The following is a 20,371-nucleotide window of genomic DNA, read 5'->3' on the forward strand; positions in this document are numbered from 1 at the left end:
GTGCTATACTTTGGCAATGTCCACCATGCTTTGGCAAAATATGTATTTATCTTAAGATTTGTCTTAGCAGCATAATGCTATAGCTGGAGGGCATATAAAAATGTAACGTTGTTTCTTTCTTCAAATTTGTTTGTCTGGCAAGAGGTAAAATAGATTATTTTAGAATTTCATTAATGTTAGGTGCATCTGACTTACTCATATTTTGTTAAAATAAAAGTGTGGGCAAATTATTTTGTTTTTTATTGCTATTGAATGAAATTTGCCTGCAAGATAATGTCATAATAATTTTGAGGGGATATAAGTTCTTTGAATTACCTTATGTTTCATCTTCATCTTTGACCTTCTGTCAAATATTAAGTTTCCTGTATCTTACCTTCCGTGTGGCATGATATTTGCAGTAACATTCCATTTTGTGTCTGTGATGTACCCTTTTTGTGTTCCTACTAGTTACCTGTATTAAGTAATTAAGCTATCTTTCATGTGGCTGTTTTTCTAGCCTTCATCATTTCAGTTGATGACTTGCCAGTTCCTATTTTTTTACCTTTTGTGTCAATGTTCCTAACTATTTTTATTTAACAGAAATTAATACAACTTTAGAAAATGTGCAACAAGCATAAATCTATTTTTGTTATGTTTAAGGATATTGAGGCAAGCTTGAACCAGACAATAGAGCAACAGGAAGCTGAGGTAGCAACACAGAGAGAGCAAGTGGCAGTGCTGGAGACAGAACTGCGTGAAGTAACGGAAGAGCGAATGAGTCTGCAAAATGCTCTGTGTGAGGCACAGCGTAAACAAGGTGACTTTATCTGCTGGCTTTCCAAGTATAAAAGTTTTTTAGAGTGATAGTTTCATGTAAATGGATCTGTTTACAAGTGAACTGCAGTTTGAAAAGTAATTAAGTCTTTCAGGAGGGCGAAGGGGGTGGTAGTTGTAAAATAATTAATAAAGTTACTTTTCCCTGCATGCTTTGCTACTGTACAACATAATTTGAAAGAGCTATTTCTTGGCCACAGTTTGTCAGTGACCATTCATGTGGACAGACAGCTTGTTGGTTGTCGTGCCCACATAGAGTGCAGCACAGTGGTTGCAGCTTAGCTTACATGTCACGTGACTGGTTCCACAGGTAGCCCTGCCTTTGATGGGGTGTGTGATCCTTGCAACTGGACTGGAGTAGGTGGTGGTGGAGGATGTATGGGACAGGTCTTGCATCTAGGTCTATTACAGGGATATGAACTATGAGGCAAGGGGTTGGGAGCAGGGGTTGTGTAGGGATGAACGAGGATACTGTGTAGGTTAGGTGGGAAGCAGAATACTACTGTGGGAGGGGTGGCAAGGATAGTGGGTAGAATATTCCTCATTTCAGGGCATGATGAGAGGTAGTCAGAGCACTGGTGGAGAATGTAATTCGGTTACTCCTGTCGTGGGTGGTACAGAGTCACGAGGAAAATTTTCCTCTATGGCCAGATGGTGGGACTTTGGGAGGTGGTGGGTGACTGGAGAGAGAAATCTGTTTTTGTGCAAGACTGGGAGGGTAATTATGGTCTGTGAAGGCATCAGTGAGACCCTCAGTATATTTTAAGAGGGACTGCTTGTCACTACAAATGCAACGGCCAGTGGTGGCTTGGCTGTATGGAAGGGACTTCTTGGTATGGAACGAGTGGCAGCTGTCGAAGTGGAAGCTGTTACTGATGGTTGGTAGTTTTGATATGGACAGACATACTGATGTAGCCATGTTTGAGGTAGAGGCCAACATCGAGGAAGGTGGCTTGCTGGTTTGGGTAGGACCAGGTGAAGCAAATGGGGGCTTATGAATAGGTTGGCATGGGATGGTGCTATGTGGGTGCCTATATCCATACACCAGATTTGTTTTCAGGCAATGCCTTGAAAGGAGAAGTAATTGTGGGTGAGGATATATTTGGTCAAGGTGACTAGGAAAGAGGTGGTTGGTTTGGAATCCATCTGGCATTGGAAAAGGTAGTGTTCAATAGTGGTACATCCGTGGGTGTGAGGGATGTTAGTGTAAAGGGAGGTGGCATCAACAGTGATGAGCAGGACACCATGTGGTAAAGGAAGAGAACTGTAGTGAGTTGGTGGAGGAAATGCTCTCTCCATGTCATCCCTGCACACTCCCACAGGCAGTACTTTACCATATCGCACCCCCACCCTACTATCTGCCTCCTCCCTGCCCCACACCCTGTGTGTGTGTGTGTGTGTGTGTGTGTGTGTGTGTGTGTGTGTGTGTGTGTGTGTGTGTTTTCACAGTCTGTTTGTTGTGCCTATCTACGACTCGGCATCTCTGCTATAGGGTGAGTAGCAACTATCTTTTCCATAATACTGCTAATCTCTCTCATCTTATTCTCAAGGGCCCTGCTTGAGAAATCAGGTGGAACTGATGGAAATAGTCCACAGGCTATTTCAAATACAAAGTCTCTCTTTATTACTTGTATAAGCCTTAAAAGACCATCACCACTTTTCTTCCTACAGCTTCGAAGTTCCCCAAAGATTTTGTTATACTTTTGACCAGCTGTAGTCCTTCAACATTACTCCGAGGTACATACATGATCTCGCACATGCAGTAGTATATATATTTATCTGGATTAAACTTCAAGTATTGAGGCACTTATAACACCTGAGTGACCTGTCACCAAAGTCTGTTTTACACTTTCTAATCTAAATAGACTGCTGGTGGCAAGTGTACATCACACGCCAGTGTGCGAGTACATCACCAACTCCATTGTGAGCAGGTTGACATCGGTGATCCATTGATTGTGCCGAGTGTAAAGCTCTAAAATATCGAGTACGCTGAAAGATGTCATGCACAGGAAAGCGGACGGTTGTCTGCTAATGTCAGAATTGACCAGTTGTCACTGTCTCACTTGGGTTGCAGTAATAGATTTCATGTTTTTGTTTCCTCTTAATCTCATTGTCTTGTTTGCTTTGTTTTCATGACATGTGAACATTGCATGAAACTTGATATTTTTCCTATGTGCATTCTTCCCGAAGAGACCAAATATCTTGCCCGGATAAATAAATCAATAAACAAATACATGCGAAAGCAAGAAAACAGTTTATTCCACAGTAGAGTTGATCAAAATATGGATCCAATTTAATTTACTTTTGTTTAATGAAATACACATTGTATATGGATAATGTATGTATTGTTGGAAAGAAGAGAATGTAAAGTTGATTTTACCACAGAAGAGTGCTGATAGTTGCAAAACAACAGCACGAGTGCTTTCAGCAACAGAGAACCATTTCACATTGGTTGTGATGAAGATTGCTGTTGTGCAGCATAAAGTTTTCCCACATTCTTAAGTTCGAAAGAAGTGAGTTGACTGTTTCAGTGCATTCAGATTCAGCAGTGAACCACCAGTGGAAAGGCATAAGTCATAGGTATAATAATTTCAGCAAACGTGTCAGATACAGTCAGTGTGTGGCAGGAGGGTGTCACATTGAACATTTATGATCTCTTTTTGTAAACTTTAAAACTTCCCATTTCCATTTGAATGAAGATGGTTCATACCCAATGTATATTTAAATGAAATAAAAATTAATTAAATTGGATCTTCCTTTTTACATAATCCTGTACCTGGGCAAAGAGTGCACCCTGTTTTTAAGCAATGACACAGGCAAAATATGTTATTTAATCAACAATGTTTCATCAGTGAAAAATTCACTTTTATTCAAGAAGAAAAATAGTTTTAAGTGTCATTTGCTACATAAAAAGAAATCAACATACAAAGGGTAAAATAATGAACTACTGCGCACTGTATTCTAAATTCTGTTGGAAGTGTTTGTATGCATTTATATTTTCTCAATCAAATAAGTGTTTTGACATGTGTAGCAGCACTTTGTCAGACACTGGATCTGCATCCACAGTTCTAGTGAGGGGCTTTGAATACAAAGACTCTGACAAAAATGGAAGGAGAAAGTGAGCAGGTGCAAAGGGAAGTAATGGGAATGCAAAAAAAAAGCTCCAAAATACTGTGCTACATGAAGATTATCATTAGCAGCTACAGGCATATGCAGGGAGTGTACATGGACAGCTGAAAGGTGACTGCTTGCGGTAGTGGGAAATTCAGACTAGAGTCCTAGTTGAGCCCATTTTTTTCATTCATTACTGGGTAGTAGATCTATACTTCATACAGCTGGTGTAAAGGAATTCAGTCAGTGAATTAATTTTAAAATATCATTAGTTTTGTATCAAAAGAAAAATTGAGAAAATTGCTGACGAGTAGGCCTTCTTACTTTCAGGGTGGCGAAATTTGTAGTGCAGCTGGTCAACAGACTCAAAAGTACACAATACTATCCTGGTTTCTGGACAAACATGTGCAGCCATTCATTGCCACTATTGCTGTTAATGTACAAGCAAAATAAACAGTGTTTGGATCTTGATATGAGTTGTCTTGACCTCATCCTGAAAAGTTAACTCGTATAACATTTTAATTTCTTGAACTGAGGACAGCTAAAGCACAATGTAAAGAGCTTAACATTTTGTTTCCTCAGGATAATAGCCAGAGATTCTTTTTAGTTACTTATGCCTGAGTTTCACATGATTAGGTAGAATTGACAATTTTAGTATAGTAAATAGCTACTGTAGGAAAAAGCACATTAGAGGTGGTGTGGCAATTTATTCCAACCAGTCTCTCAATTGTACAATAACCAAACTAGACCTAAATTCCTTGTGTGATGAACAGCACTTTGAAGTTACGAGTATAATCATTAATAGTCATAAGCTAATAGTAGTATCCATGTACAGATCACCAAAGGGAAGCATTAACATATTTTTTAGAAAAAATGGACATGCTATTGAGTGAATTAAGTAATATTAAATGGCTACATTATGATATTGCAATAGGAGGTGATTTGAATGCTGATTTTGATGTTACTAAATGTAAGGGTAGTGTTGCAGATCTGGAAAACTTGCTAAGACAATACAATTGACATCATGTTAATAACAGGCCCACAAGAAACAAAGCATGTTTAGATAACATCTTTGTAAACTTCAAGACCACTGAAGACACATGCGAAGTTGTAGTGTTCCCATTCTCTGACCATGACTCCGTATCTATAAATTATGCAAGTAAAATTCCCCTCAATAGGAGCAATGCAAACAGACCTGTCCCAACAGTTGTGATTACCAGACCCATAACTGAGGATAAAATTAACACATTTCGTAATTCCCTTGCTGACAGAGACTGGTTTGGCCATTGTAGTGTCGATGGACATTACACATCAAGTAATGATCTGCCAGCCAAAATAATATTTGATAGATTTTTTAATGCATTCTTGACCCTATTTAACCATAGTATTCCCATAAAGAAAATCAAAATAATGGACAGCAGCCACAAATCCAGATCTCAAAACAGACAAAATATATGGTACACTAAACAGCTGACAGATCTAACGAAACAAGTTTTGTTACTGTACAACATATACAATAGTATGAAGTCTGACTGTGCCAAATCAGCCTATGTGGAATGCAGGAATGAATACAAAAAAGCCATCCTGCAAGCCAAAAAAACCTACAATGCCAACAGCATACATAATTCCACCAATAAATGCAAAACTGCTTGGATTGTAATTAACAGTGCTGCCAGAGATACTAAAAAAGACAAAATTAATATCCCACCACAAACACTCAATGAGTTTTTATTAATTCAGTGAAAGAAATAGGAGACGCAATTATCAAACCAGACATTAGTCCATCAGAGTTACTCTCCCAAAATTGCGGTAGACTGTCACTAAATACAAGCATGGTAACCTTCTCCGAAGTATCGCCTAGATATGTACAAGGGGTCATAAAACAACTGAAATCATCTGATAGCTTAGATATATATGGCATATCATCCAACCTGCTAAAAAAAGTGTGAGAGATCATTCTCTACCCCTTAACCCATTGTATAAACAAGTGCTTACTTGAGGGATATTTTCCTGATGAGTTAAAACTGTCTAGGATCGTCCCAGTATACAAAAAGGGAGATAAAGACTCTCCATCTAGCTACAGGCCTATTTCAATAGTACCCACATTCTCCAAGGTAATAGAATGCATCATGTACCAACAATTATCATCTCACTTTGAGAATCTAGGAATAATTAATGCTACACAATACGGGTTTAGGAAGAATCTGTCGACCATTGATGCAATCAACACGGTAGTCAGTTACATCCTCAAAGTTTTTGAGAACAAAGGCTTTGCTCAGGTCTCATTCTGTGACCTAAGCAAGGCCTTCGACTGTGTTGAGCACATGCCACTACTAGAGAAACTAGAATTCTACGGCATCAAAGAAAACAGTCTCAGACTATTAAAAGCTTATCTCAACAACTGTAAACAGGTAGTTTGTGTTGGTAAGGAAATGTCAAACATAGAAAATGTTAAAGTAGGTGTGCCTCAGGGATCTGTACTGGGGCCCTTCCTGTTTCTGATAATGATCAATGACCTCCCCTCGTTTATTAGATCCACCACTGTATTGTATGCAGATGATACAACTTTTCTCCATAGCAGTAACAGTCTTAATGATCTTAAAACCTGTGCTGAAAATACACTCACTCATGCAGCATATTGGTTCAGAGCAAATAGTTTCCTGCTAAATGAAAATAAAACTCAGCAGATAATCTTCACTCTAAGAGACAAGCCACTATCTGATGACCCTAGTTCTGTTAAATTCCTGGGAGTTTATTTAGACGAAAAGTTATCCTGGGGCCAACATGTAAACTATATTAGTAGTAAACTATCTAGAGTAATTTATTTATTAAGACAACTCAGAAATTGTGTACCTGAAACATACATCAGATCATCTTATTTTGCATTTTTCCAGAGTATAATATCCTATGGCATTATCTTGTGGGGTAACTGTAGTCATATACATGACATCCTATTATTGCAGAAGAAAGCCATTTAGGATAATTACAAATTCTTCACATAAGGCTCACTGCAAACCCTTATTTACTAAACAAAAAATTATGACTGTAATAAACCTCTATATATACAATGTCTTAATCTTTACGAAGAAGAACCTACAAGATGTGAAACGTAGAGAAAATGTACAGTGTTACAACACAAGAAGCATCAAACACTTATACACGCCTTACCACAGACTACCAAAATCAATAAATAGCTATGAAGTCACAGGGCACAAGCTATTTAATAAGCTGCCACATGCCATACAGGATCTTCCTGAACATACATTCAAAGAAAGACTGCATGAATGGTTTATTGCCCACCCGTTCTATGATATCAATGAATTCTTCAACTGTAAAATGCAGTAATCCAACAGATGACCCACTGTACATTTATTGTAATATAAGCTAAAATATTTCAGTAGTCAATACCTTACCACACTGTATTATAAATTGTAACTTCATTTGACGTTGTCAATTGCTGTAATGGCCTAAAGACAATAAAATCTTTATTATTATTATTATTATTATTATTATTATTAATTATTGTGTTCCATTGACTCTTACCAGGAAGTAAGAGGGGAAAAACTGTGTGATGCTTTGCAGGATTTCCTAAGTCATATTACATTTTTAAATATAGCACTGAGAGGCAGAATCATGTGTTTGGTATGTATTTAAGCATCATTTTATGTTTCAGAGGAAGAAAATCAAAAAGTAGCAACTTTAGAGGAACTACTGCATCGCCTTGAACAAGGATTACTGAGACTAGAAGAAGAAAATTTGAAATTGAGAGATCAGACGCAAACAGTGACAGTAGACACAAGGTAATATTCTTCTATTTGGATCATCAAGTGGACAAATCAGTATGTAAATCTCAAGTGTGATATTTGTTTTGTTATCCAGTTGATAATATTTTATGGAAATAATGTTAATTTCATTTAGGGACAGTGAAGAAATGAAAAAACTTGTGAATGAGAAAGTTATACTGCAAACTCAGATTGAAAAACTTGAAAGCCAATTGGATAAATTAAAGGAAACATCAGTCCTTGAAAGAGAAGCAGCCCGAATTGTGCAAGATAATCTCATTAAGGTTAGAATTTTATTTTATAAATACATTTTCTTTTCTTTGCTGTGCATTTTCAAATTGTTTGTCAATATTGCTTATGAAACATTACAGGATGAATAATGGAATGGCTAAAGCTAACCACTATCTGCATAGTCGAGACACTGAGTGCTTGACAACCACACACATGGTAAAAATTGTTGCCAAGTCTGTATTAATTCCCCCTCCTCAGAGTTAGCTAGCAATGACACACAGCGTTCTGCAGTTGACCATATTATTACTTTGTTCACCCATGTCATGAATGGTTTTCTGCGGAAATCCCAGACTGTGGCTGTTTTTCTCAATTTGGAGACCTACGACACCTGCTGAAGAACTGGTATCCTCCGTGCTCTTTACACATGGGGCTTTTGTGGGCACCCGCCCTGTTTTCTTCGGGCATTTTTACAAGACCGAGTTTTCAAGGTGCGTGTGGGTTATGCCTTGTCGGACACCTTTATCCAGGAAAACGGTGTGCCTCAGGGTTCCGTCCTGAGTGTCGTCCTCTTTGCTATCGCCATTAACTCTATAATGACTCTCCTGCCAAGCATCTCCAGCTCTCTTTTTGTAGATGACTTTGCCATCTATTGCAGTTCTCCATGGACGTGTCTCACTGAGCGGCATCTTCAGTACTGTCTCGATCATCTTTACTCCTGGAGCAACGACAATGGCATTCGCTTTTCCCCCGACAAAACCCTCTGTATGAATTTCTGTCAGCGCATATTGTTTCTCTTGCTGTCTCTACCTTTTGGGCCTGTTGCCCTTACGTTCGTTGAAACTACGAAATTTCTGGAGCTCGTGCTTGATAGGACACACTCTTGGTCTTCCCATGTGTCTTACGTGGCAGCCCACTGTACGCGGTCCCTCAATCTCCTATGTGTCCTCAATGGTACTTCCTGGGGTGCCGATCGAACCACTCTCCTTCATTTGTACCGGTCCCTTGTCCATTCGAAACTCGACTATGGGTGTTTTTTTTATGCGTCTGCGCACCCATCCTTCTTACTCCGTCTCAAAACTATCCACCACCATGGCATCCGTTCGGCCACGGGTGCCTTTCACACCAGCCCTCTTAAGAGGCTGTATGCTGAAGCTGCTGAACTACCACTGTCCTACCGCCGTGATTTTCTTCTTAGCAGGTATGCAAGCTGTTTGTCTGTCATGTGTGGCCATGTCTCCTATGCCGCCTCCTTTAATGATTCCTTTCATCTTCAGTATGGGGCTCGTCCCTCTTCTCTGTTACCTCCTGGAGTCCACTTTCGCCACTTGCTATGGCAGTTTAACTTCACACTATCTGCAACTTACCTGGTGGGTGTGAACCCTTCACCACCTTGGCTTCGTGAAGCAGCCCATGTTATGTCAACCTTGGCCTTCATTTGCTTCCTAATGACTCCAGCCTCGGTCTATCGCCTCCAGTTTCATGACCTTCACATGGAACTTTGTGATAGTACCTTTGCCTACACTGATGGCTCTCGGACTGACCATGGGGTCAGGTGTGCATTCATCATTGGCACCCGTGTCTTTCGATGTCGGCTTCAGGTACACTCCTCAGTATTTACAGCCGAGCTCTTCGCCTTGTATTAGGCCATGGAGTACATCCGGTGACACAGCCTTTCCAATTGTGTCTTCTGCTTAGACTCACTCAGTGCCCTCGAAAGTCTATGTGCGCTGTACACTGCTCATACCTTAGTGCAGCGGGTCCAGGAAAACTGTCACTTGCTCACTCTTCTTGGAGCCAGTGTCATGTTTCTGAGGGTCCCTGGTCATGCCGGTCCGCCAGGAAGCGAGGCTGTTGCCAAGGCTGCAGTCCTTGTAATTCAGCCCATGAGTACCTATATTCCCTCCAGTGATCTGTGTGTTACTGTCTGTCAGGAGGTAGTGTCCCTTTGGCATCGCCAATGGTCCTCCCTTCACAGGAATAAGCTTCCGCTCATTAAGCCTCTCCCAGCACCATGGACGACCCCCTCTCGGCCCTCCTGCCAGGAGATTATTTTAACTCGGGTGCATATTGGGCACTGCCTTTATGTTCCAGCTTGGGTTCGCCGTATGATTTATCAGCCGTCGGCCACGTTTTACTTTTTATCTGTTGAACCAATATGGCAAAGACCATTTAATTTTTAGTTTTGGACCTCCATTTCGGCATGGTGATTCTTTTTCCACATGCCTGCTTTTAGCTGTTTCCTGTTCTGTCCATTGAGACTGACGTGTATAGTCATTTAACTCCTGTCTGTGTTCGTGTTCTATAGTTTTGAGTTGGACGCACATGACCCCAGTTGTTTTTTGCTCCCTAAAACAAAACAAACAGGATGTCGCCCTTTGGTCACTAACATTCAGCTATGTTTTTTAAGCTATTTTGCTGACTTATAAAAAACTTCAACAGTGCATGAAACTTTCACTGTACTGTAGAAGCATTTGAGAAAAGGATTCTAGCCGGTTTTTCACCTTTAGAGAGCAAAGAAACAAATCACTTCTTTATTTTTTTTTTCGTGGAGTCATCAATATGATGGCTTTTGCAAATGTCAAGTACAGTTACAAACCTAAAATACGTTTAGATCTTGGTGCTTTCAAAATACATTACAGCTTACACACAATACAGCCAATTATTTTTGTGTACATTATTTTACAGCTCTTAAACTTAACAATTTAAAATTCATTGAGTGAATAGACACACTTTTCAACTAAGAATTCCTTTAGTTTTGATTTGAATTGCTTTTTATTACTGTTTTTCATGGGCTCTGGCAGTTTATTGTACCTTATCAATCCATTAGTTTATGGGTTCTGGTCAGTCATTTTTAATCTTGTTCTTTGTCCGTAGTAATTTTCTGTGGACCTGGTGTTGTGGTCATGTATAACACTACATTTAGTTACTTCAGATTTCTGTAAGGCAAAAAAAAAAAAAAAAAAAAAAAAAAAAAAAAAAAAAAAATCATAAAGGTACAAAGAGTATACGATGAAGTACTTGTGTGGTATGAAAACATCACAGCAAGACTCTTTATAGCCTAGTCCATGTATAGCCCTTAACCCTCTTTTTTGTAGCAATAGTACTCTGTTAAGGTGAATGTCTGCAGCACAGTCCCATATTTCTGTACAGTAGCTAAGATGGGGATAGATTGTCCCCTAATACACAGTTTTAAGCGTGTGGGTGGCACCATTATGGACAGTTGGCTAAGAAGATACAGCCCATTGCAACTTTTTTTACATACTGCATTAATGTGGCTAATCCACCAGAGGTTTGAGTCCAGATGGACCCATAGAAATTTACACTTGTCTGCTACTATGCCGCGTACCTCATTTATGCACGAGTGGTGTGAGCTGCCAGTTGTAAATATTAGCATCTGGGATTTATGTACATTACCCTATAATCCTTGTGCATGAAATTATGAACTTAATTCTAGTATCCCATTACTTACTGAAAATTTCAGTTCCTCACAATCTTTACGATGAAATAAAACAGAGGTGTCATTAATATATGCTAACAATAGGAAAGGTCCAAGAATTGAGTCTTGAGGGACTCTCTGTGTCACTGTTTCACTTGTGGATTTAAAAGTTAAGATCTTATTGTCAATTTGATGTGTAGGTTTGGTTCACTGTTTACGATTCACCAGATAGGTGGATAAAAGTTTCATTGATGCACCACTGATATTGTATGCCCGCGGTTTTTTTATGAGAAGCTTATGGTTTACTGAGTCAAAAACTTTGCTCAGGTCAAGGAATATTCCGACTGTGTGCAAACCCCATTCTATATTGCTATATACTTCATGGAAGAAGCTCGTAACAGCAGTGGCTGTGCTTAGGTCTTTCCTAAACCCATGCTGCGACACAGTTTTGAGAAAAATCTTGAGAGTTGTGATAGGATAACTGTTTCAAATGTTTAACTGAAGGTAGGAATTAGTGATATTGGTCTATAATTTGAAACTTCTTCTTTACTTCCATTCTCATGGATTGACTGAATTACACTTATTTTTAAGATATTTGGGTATAGGTTTTCATTAATACTACAGTTGATAAGATAGGTAAATGGTTTAGTTATTTCACTGGCACATTTCCTTAACACCACACTTGAGATACCATCCCATCCAGATGAATGCTTGTTCTTTAGCTTTTGTATTGCGTTAAATACTTCCTGGAAACTTCCAGCAGACGGGCCATCATTAAATGCAATATTCAGTTTATAAATGAAACAAGTTTTATCTGTCAGCTGTTTTCAGCTCATCCCTGTTATGTCACCCCATCATGAAAGTATTGAACTCCTTCTACTAACTTCATATCTGCATCAATTTGTCTCTTTAACCACTGAATGTCCCTTGTAAAAACCAGATAATGTTCTGTGTAAATTTATCTATACATTTCATTTGAATTACTAGATTAAAAAAATAAAAAATTAAAAAAAATAAAAAAATAAAACAGAATTGTGTAACTGAAAGAGAAGTTACTTTTTCCACAGTAATTCCTTTTTTGTAAATTACTGTGGATTTTTCGAAACTGGTCATTTTGTGCCATTTAACAAACATGTACGCTTAGACTGGTTGGACACGAAGAGCAAGAAGCTCAAATTGGTTGACTTCTTGTTTCTCCCAGAAGTCACTGATACATTTGGATACAAAAGTATTCAGGAATTGTCATATTTCTTTGTACTTCAGTGGGATTAAAAATGAAAGGAGGTGTATGTTTAAAACATATTGCTATCATCTGAATATATGAAACCAAAATGTCCAATTTCATTATAATGAATTACGTATAAAACTGGCTTTATGTTTAGTTGTATAAAAAGAGAATCAAAGACTATGACTGAATTTAAACTAACAGGAGTATTTGTAGTTTGTCGTGGGATGTTCAAAAAATAAATTAAGAGCAATTAAGTGATTTTCCTTTTTCAGTGCAACAAAAAAATTGCTGGCTTTGGCCATTGTCTTAAGATTTGACTGACTTCAAACTTGCAGTGATTCATTTGCATCATATTCACATAATGAAGTTAAAGAACGGTCTAACAAAGGGATCAGTCCGTGATCCACTTCTTGTCAGCTCGTATAATTGCAGGCTTGCAAAAACAAGATCAGGGAAGTTTGGTTATGCCAATGACTGGGTGCTTGTGACAATGTTTAACTAAAGTGAAGTCAGAAGAAATCCTAACGGTGGATCTTCATGTATTGGGAAAGTATCTTCGCAAGTGGACACTCCAGCTAAATGCCACTGAAATGGAGGGTTCATATTTCCACCTAAAAACTCCCTGGAAGAAAAGTCAACATACAGTTTGCAAACACTAGACTTGCCTGCAATAGAACATTCGAGTACATAGGAGTAACAACTAATAGAACTCTACCTTTGAAAGAGCACCTAATAAAAATTGCTGAAATATTGAAAACTAGAAACTTCACCCAAAAGCTGTGTGGTACAACCTGGGGAGCATTGGCATCCACCCTGTGTTCTTCTATCCTTGTCTTGTCTTCTCAACTGCTGAATAATGTTCCAGTTTTTCTAAACAGCTTACATGCACAAAAAACAGTTTTCTGGCAAAATAATGCTGAGAGTGATTGGTGGTAATATCAGATCAAGCCCTACGCAATGACTAGACGAGACTATAGACAACACACCAAGTGTTGAAACAGCTTGAATAAAGAAAAATAAATGAATAGTCTTTCATAAAATGAAAATTCCCTCCAATTAATGTAGCACTAGTTCCCATGATTTTCGTCTGAAGATTAATGCTAATTTTAACTGATTACTACAAGCGGCAGTCAGATGAAACCAAGACATATGAGACAAAGTAAGTAAACTGTTTATTATCTCAAAAGTAATAGCCATAACTAATAATACTGTGCGACGTGATGGTCAGTGCCTTCATGGAATAATCTTTGCTTATAGAACCATGATTATACAGAGGCATGCAGCTCTTTGTCCATAGCAAATCGACAACTATGAATGTCTTCTTTCAAGGTTATAAAAATATGGAAATTACATGGTGGGAGATCAGGACTGTACGGATGATGTGTAAAGGCTTTTCAGTGAAACTTCTATATTGTAGTTGAAACAATCTTGGCAGTGTGTGGGTGGGCATTATCCTGCAACAGAATGAGGCCATCCATCAACATTCCTGGGTATTTGGAGTTCATGACGCGCTTCAGTTTTACAGTGTGTCCACATACTCCTGTGCATTAAACAATTAAACTCATTAGAGCACATGGTAGCGTGGGATTTTAAATTATTCCTTGAAAACATTATTTCTGAAGCCCAATGTATTACAGTAGAGCATATGGCTAAAATAACTGCAGTAAGTGTTGGCACAGTTCATAATATCAGCGACAAGCTCAAGTACAACAAAACAAGTGCAGGTTGGATCCTGAAGGAGTTAACATAACAATTCAAGTAAAACAAGACAGAATGTGTACAGGCTTGAAATAACTCTACAAAAGGGAAGGTGACCCTTTTCTGAACTAGATTTTCATTTATTTGGTCTGTTCAAGGAGGCATTGATACCGGAGGAAGTAGTTATTCCACAGTGCTACATTTCAATGTGCGAATGAACTGATGGTTAAAGTGGCGATGTTTTGCAAGTGTTAACCCAATATATTGTAGCAAGTAGTCAAATGCCCTATGACATGTAAGTGTGCAGACATACACGCATTTAAATTGCTTGCAAAATTATTGGGTTTAATTTTGCAAATTATTATACGAAGTAGCTGTGGCAGTGTACAATTACCTTAATACATGCTGTGACCTTTGTTGATAGAATTTCACATTAATATGCATAAATTATGTGATGTATGTCTAAAATAATTGACATTTGTGTATCATGAGCCATCACAGTGTGGTGAGTTACCCATGTTACTTGTAATATGTGTTTGTGAATTGTACACAAGACAAGAGGCTGTCACTGTCCTAAATTTTTGTAATTTTATCATTGTAACCACTACATGGGGCTTATTACCTTGGTTGCTCTTGAAACTCACTCTCTCCATGAAACACGAGGTCTACCTTATAGTGGGAATTTGATAATTTCTGTGACTCACTAGGTCAGACTGAACAAAGCTGAGGCGAATTGCTTAGTTCTTTTATTCTTCATCTCATCTCCTGTTCACCTATATTTATAGATGTTGAAGATCAGTGAGTGCTTCTGAAAAAATTGTATTATAGATTTTGATATAATGAGGTTTTTGTAAGGTCTAAAGTTTTCCAGAGACATTGCACTAATGACACACAATGATGAATGCTGCACAAAACAATATCCAATACACATTGTGGCAATATTACTGTGAGCTTATTGCCTTCCTCAGATTGGTATGAATACTAATAGTCTGCTGCTTAAACTCTGCTTCTTGCAGCAAGAATTCATGGGTATCATTCACAGCAACAAAAACTGTCTTTTAAATTTTATTGATTTTGTTTCACACAGAGTTAAAATAGTCTAGTACATTATGCTTACAGGTAGAGAAACAACTGTCAAATGCCAAGATAGACCTGCGCATCGCACAGAGAGAAGCCAAAACTGCAGAAGATAATGCAAAGGCACTACAGGAAGAAAAGAAGCGCCTCGAACAGAGGTTGCAAGAAGAAGGGAAGGCTCAAGCTGCTCTGCTCCTGTCAGCTCAGCAGGCTGCAGACACGGTGCGTGCGGACTTACTTGCATCTCAGAAGGAACTGGTCAGCGCGAAGGAATCTGCCACCGTGAGTGATGTACTTGTTAAGAAAGTTGTCTTGCCATTGCTTGTTCAAGAATAATGAAATGGGAGCCAAAAAAGGTTACACAATCACCATATGCTAATAATTATTTGTTGAGTTGTCAGGTAATCAGTAGGTTATCATAATGTAGTTTTACAGAAACATGTCACTGTCTCACCTCTTGAGACAATGTTGTCATCTCAATGCTTGCTTTATCAATCAGTTTCTTTAACTCTTGAGAGGACTACTCAATTGTGATGACATTCAGTCAAGTCACCGTTATTATATTTAATGCGCTGAGTGCTACTGTAAATAATTTAATAAATTTTATAAATGATCTCACATTGTTAGGTTTGTAATGAGTCACAGCTACAAGAAATATGTCACTTCCTTGTACAATATATGTTCACTGTGCGCAGTTTGCAGGATTTTTCTTATTCTTTATATGTCACTCTCTCATAATGACATTTCTTGAACTTTTTAAGTTTATTAGAACAAAAATAATAAATTTTTGGCAATATAATGTAGTTGTATAGATAAAAAAGCTACTCATCGATTGCCAGCAAAATAACTACTAACAAACAGCAGAACTTACAATTTGGCACTTGCACCCTTTCTATGTCAAACGTTCCTCCCATACAGCCTTGCCATTCAAAGCATAGGTATTTGTTCAGATGCAAACTCTATACAGCAATACACCACTATTCTCATCTCAGCCTTCATTGGACATAATTACCCCACCAGTCTACTTCAAAAGCAAGATTTCCCAGGTCATCGTGCCCAGTTCTGGTACTGTTGATCACTCCAAAAAACAACTTCAGAGCACACCACCTGTTTCTGATACCTTCAAGACCAGGCTAATACACTGCCATTTGTGAAGAGTGCAACACTGAGAGGGAATTACACAAATAGCGCCGCACTTGGTGGAAGCGGCAACGTGTGTGCAAGCAATACGTGGTACGTTTTGCAGCGAGATGGAGTACATGTAGGCCAAGCAGAGCCCTCTCGTGTCAGTCCGTTAGGGTTGGTGTTGCGCCTAGTGTAGTCGGTGCAGAGCTGTCACACAAGGTGAAAACAATACAGTGGGTGCCAGTATGCCTCATCGACATCAAAGGGAGTCATATTGGAATGCGAGTGAGTTCAAACAGGGCAGAACGATTGGTCTCTGGGAAACTTGGTTGCCATACTGTGACATTTCGGCTCACACAGGGCATGCTGCTATGACAGTGATGCATGCATGGAAGCAGTGGGTAGAGCGATGAGCAGAAACTGGATCATGGAACACAACCACAGCACGGTATTACCATCATCTTGTCCGCATGGCCATTACGGATCGTACAGTGTCATCCACAGTGTTGGCTCGTTGCTGGAGCACTGCAACAGGTGTGAACTTGTCTGCATTGGTGGTGATGGTTCATCGCTGTCTGCTGAAGGTTGGACTGGATGCATGCATGCCATTATGTCGGCATCCATTGTCCAGAAGCCACAAGCTCCTCCAACTGCAATGAGCACGTGAACACCGTCACTGAGGTGCTGAGTGGCAACATGTAATCTTCTTGGATGAGTACCATTTCAGCTTGTCGTACAGTGATGGCTGCATATGTGCCTGGCGGTAACATGGTGAGCGGAAACTGGAGGCCTGCATTGTGGAGCGCCATAGCATACAAACACCTGATGGCTTGAGGTGCCATTGGTTACAACAACCGATCCTCCAGTAACTGGAGCCACGGATTTGTGGGCTCGGATACAAACTGTGTGCAGGTAAATCCCTCAGGAATGTATTCAGAATGTTATTGATTCAATGCCATGGCATATAGCAGCTCGAATTGCAGCGCATGGTGGCCACACGACATACTGAATAGTAGGGCTCAAAGGACATGTACAGATTTGAAAAGGTAATCATTTGTTACTTGTCATGTATCTAACCTGTGGTATTATATAAATTCGATTATGTGTGTCCTCCTTGGTGTTGCAATTTCCACAGATGGTAGTGTATAATCATCTACTTCGACAAGGCCATGACTTCCTAAAGTCATGCCCTGTAATGAGATCCATATTGTCAGAGATTTTGCCCAGCACATCTAGAATAGCTTTCGTCACCCTCCCAATCTCTGCAATATCTTTGTCAGACTCTATACTCCTTCTGCACCTATCTCCCTGCCCTATGGCTCCTATCCCTGTGATCATCCCTGCTGCAAGACTTACCCTATGCACCCTCCTACCACCACCTATACCAGCCCTGTAACTGCCAAAACATACGCTATCAACGGGAGAGCCACCTTTCAAGTGACACGTCATATACCAGCTGCTATGGAAACATGTTCGGCCTCTTACATCGACTTGACTACCACCAAGTTGTCAGTTAAAATGAGTGGGTATAGGCAGAGGGTGTATACCAGCAACACACAATATACTGTTGCAGAGCATGCTCTACAACATGACATGCAGAACATGACTTCGGAGCCTGTTTCACCACATGCACCATCTGGATTCTTCCTCCTGACACCAGTTTTTCAGAACTCCGCAAGTGGGAACTGGTGCTACAATATGTCCTTGGTTCTCAAAACGCACCTGGCCTTAATTTATGTTAATTTCTTCTGTCTCAGCATTTCTTCAGTCTCAGCATTTCTTCACAATAAATACTCCTTTCTTCATTCGATTTTAGTTTTCAACGTCTTCATTTTTCCTATGTGTCTATTTTCTGCCTTCCACCTCCCACCTCTGTTACATACAAGCCATGAAGCTTTTTCACTCTTTATTAACTTTTGCACCATGTTTTAACAGTAACCTCTGTCTTGCATATTACCCTGCTTTCCATATTTAAGCCGGCTGCTGTGGCCGAACGGTTCTAGACACTTCAGTCTGAGACCGCGCTGCTGCTACGGTCACAGGTTCGAGTCCCGCCTCGAGCATGAATGTGTGTGATGTCCTTAGGTTAGTTAGATTTAAGTTGTTCTAAAGTCTAGGGGACTGAAGACCTCAGATGTTAAGTCCCATAGTGCTTAGAGCCATTTGAACCCACCTTTAAGCTCTCAGGCTTTCAAATTTTGTCCAGTGCAGTCCCCAACAATCAGTCTCTCCTTCTCATCTCATCAGGTAAGTTACCCCTGACCTGGGGTTCAGGGTGACTTTTCCAAGCTCTACGCCTTTCCCTAAACCTCTCCAGACCTCCCCCCTTCGCCACTCTTCCTCCCCCCTTCGCCACTCTTCCTCCCCCCTTCGCCACTCTTCCTCCCCCCTTCGCCACTCTTCCTCCCCCCTTCGCCACTCTTCCTCCCCCCTTCGCCACTCTTCCTCCCCCCTTCGCCACTCTTCCTCCCCCCTTCGCCACTCTTCCTCCCCCCTTCGCCACTCTTCCTCCCCCCTTCGCCACTCTTCCTCCCCCCTTCGCCACTCTTCCTCCCCCCTTCGCCACTCTTCCTCCCCCCTTCGCCACTCTTCCTCCCCCCTTCGCCACTCTTCCTCCCCCCTTCGCCACTCTTCCTCCCCCCTTCGCCACTCTTCCTCCCCCCTTCGCCACTCTTCCTCCCCCCTTCGCCACTCTTCCTCCCCCCTTCGCCACTCTTCCTCCCCCCTTCGCCACTCTTCCTCCCCCCTTCGCCACTCTTCCTCCCCCCTTCGCCACTCTTCCTCCCCCCTTTGCCACTCTTCCTCCTCCCTTCGCCACTCTTCCTCCTCCCTTTGCCACTCTTCCTCCTCCCTTTGCCACTCTTCCTCCCACCCCCTTCGCCACTCTTCCTCCCACCCCCTTCGCCACTCTTCCTCCCACCCCCTTCGCCACTCTTCCTCCCCCCCCCTTCGCCACTCTTCCTCCCCCCCCCTTCGCCACTCTTCCTCCCCCCCCTTCGCCACTCTTCCTCCCCCCCCCTTCGCCACTCTTCCTCCCCCCCCTTCGCCACTCTTCCTCCCCCCCCCTTCGCCACTCTTCCTCCCCCCCCTTCGCCACTCTTCCTCCCCCCCTTCGCCACTCTTCCTCCCCCCCCTTCGCCACTCTTCCTCCCCCCCCTTCGCCACTCTTCCTCCCCCCCTTCGCCACTCTTCCTCCCCCCCCTTCGCCACTCTTCCTCCCCCCCTTCGCCACCGAGCGAGGTGGCGCAGTGGTTAGACACTGGACTCGCATTCGGAAGGACGACGGTTCAATCCCGCGTCCGGCCATCCTGAATTAGGTTTTCCGTGATTTCCCTAAATCACTCCAGGCAAATGCCGGGATGGTTCCTCTGAAAGGGCACGGCCGACTTCCTTCCCCATCCTTCCCTATTCCGATGAGACCGATGACCACGCTGTCTGGTCTCCTTCCCCAAAACCAACCAACCAACCCCTTCGCCACTCTTCCTCCCCCCTTCGCCACTCTTCCTCCCCCCTTCGCCACTCTTCCTCCCCCCTTCGCCACTCTTCCTCCCCCCTTCGCCACTCTTCCTCCCCCCTTCGCCACTCTTCCTCCCCCCTTCGCCACTCTTCCTCCCCCCTTCGCCACTCTTCCTCCCCCCTTCGCCACTCTTCCTCCCCCCTTCGCCACTCTTCCTCCCCCCTTCGCCACTCTTCCTCCCCCCTTCGCCACTCTTCCTCCCCCCTTCGCCACTCTTCCTCCCCCCTTCGCCACTCTTCCTCCCCCCTTCGCCACTCTTCCTCCCCCCTTCGCCACTCTTCCTCCCCCCTTCGCCACTCTTCCTCCCCCCTTCGCCACTCTTCCTCCCCCCTTCGCCACTCTTCCTCCCCCCT

At 41.4% G+C, this 20,371-nt stretch overlaps 1 protein-coding gene across 1 annotated transcript in view; it reads left to right on the top strand.

Moving 5' to 3' along the window:
- The window catches only part of LOC124545374 (citron rho-interacting kinase), a 213,184-nt gene that overhangs the window by 70,250 nt on the left and 122,563 nt on the right, over positions 1 to 20,371 (top strand). Inside the window, exons 13-16 of the mRNA XM_047124284.1 lie at positions 640 to 796; positions 7,598 to 7,724; positions 7,843 to 7,990; positions 15,419 to 15,658. Coding sequence (XP_046980240.1) covers positions 640 to 796; positions 7,598 to 7,724; positions 7,843 to 7,990; positions 15,419 to 15,658 — 672 coding nt within the window. The remainder of the gene's footprint in view (positions 1 to 639; positions 797 to 7,597; positions 7,725 to 7,842; positions 7,991 to 15,418; positions 15,659 to 20,371) is intronic.

The sequence above is a fragment of the Schistocerca americana genome, chromosome 8, assembly GCF_021461395.2.
Source record: "Schistocerca americana isolate TAMUIC-IGC-003095 chromosome 8, iqSchAmer2.1, whole genome shotgun sequence".
NCBI classification, from domain to species: domain Eukaryota; kingdom Metazoa; phylum Arthropoda; class Insecta; order Orthoptera; family Acrididae; genus Schistocerca; species Schistocerca americana.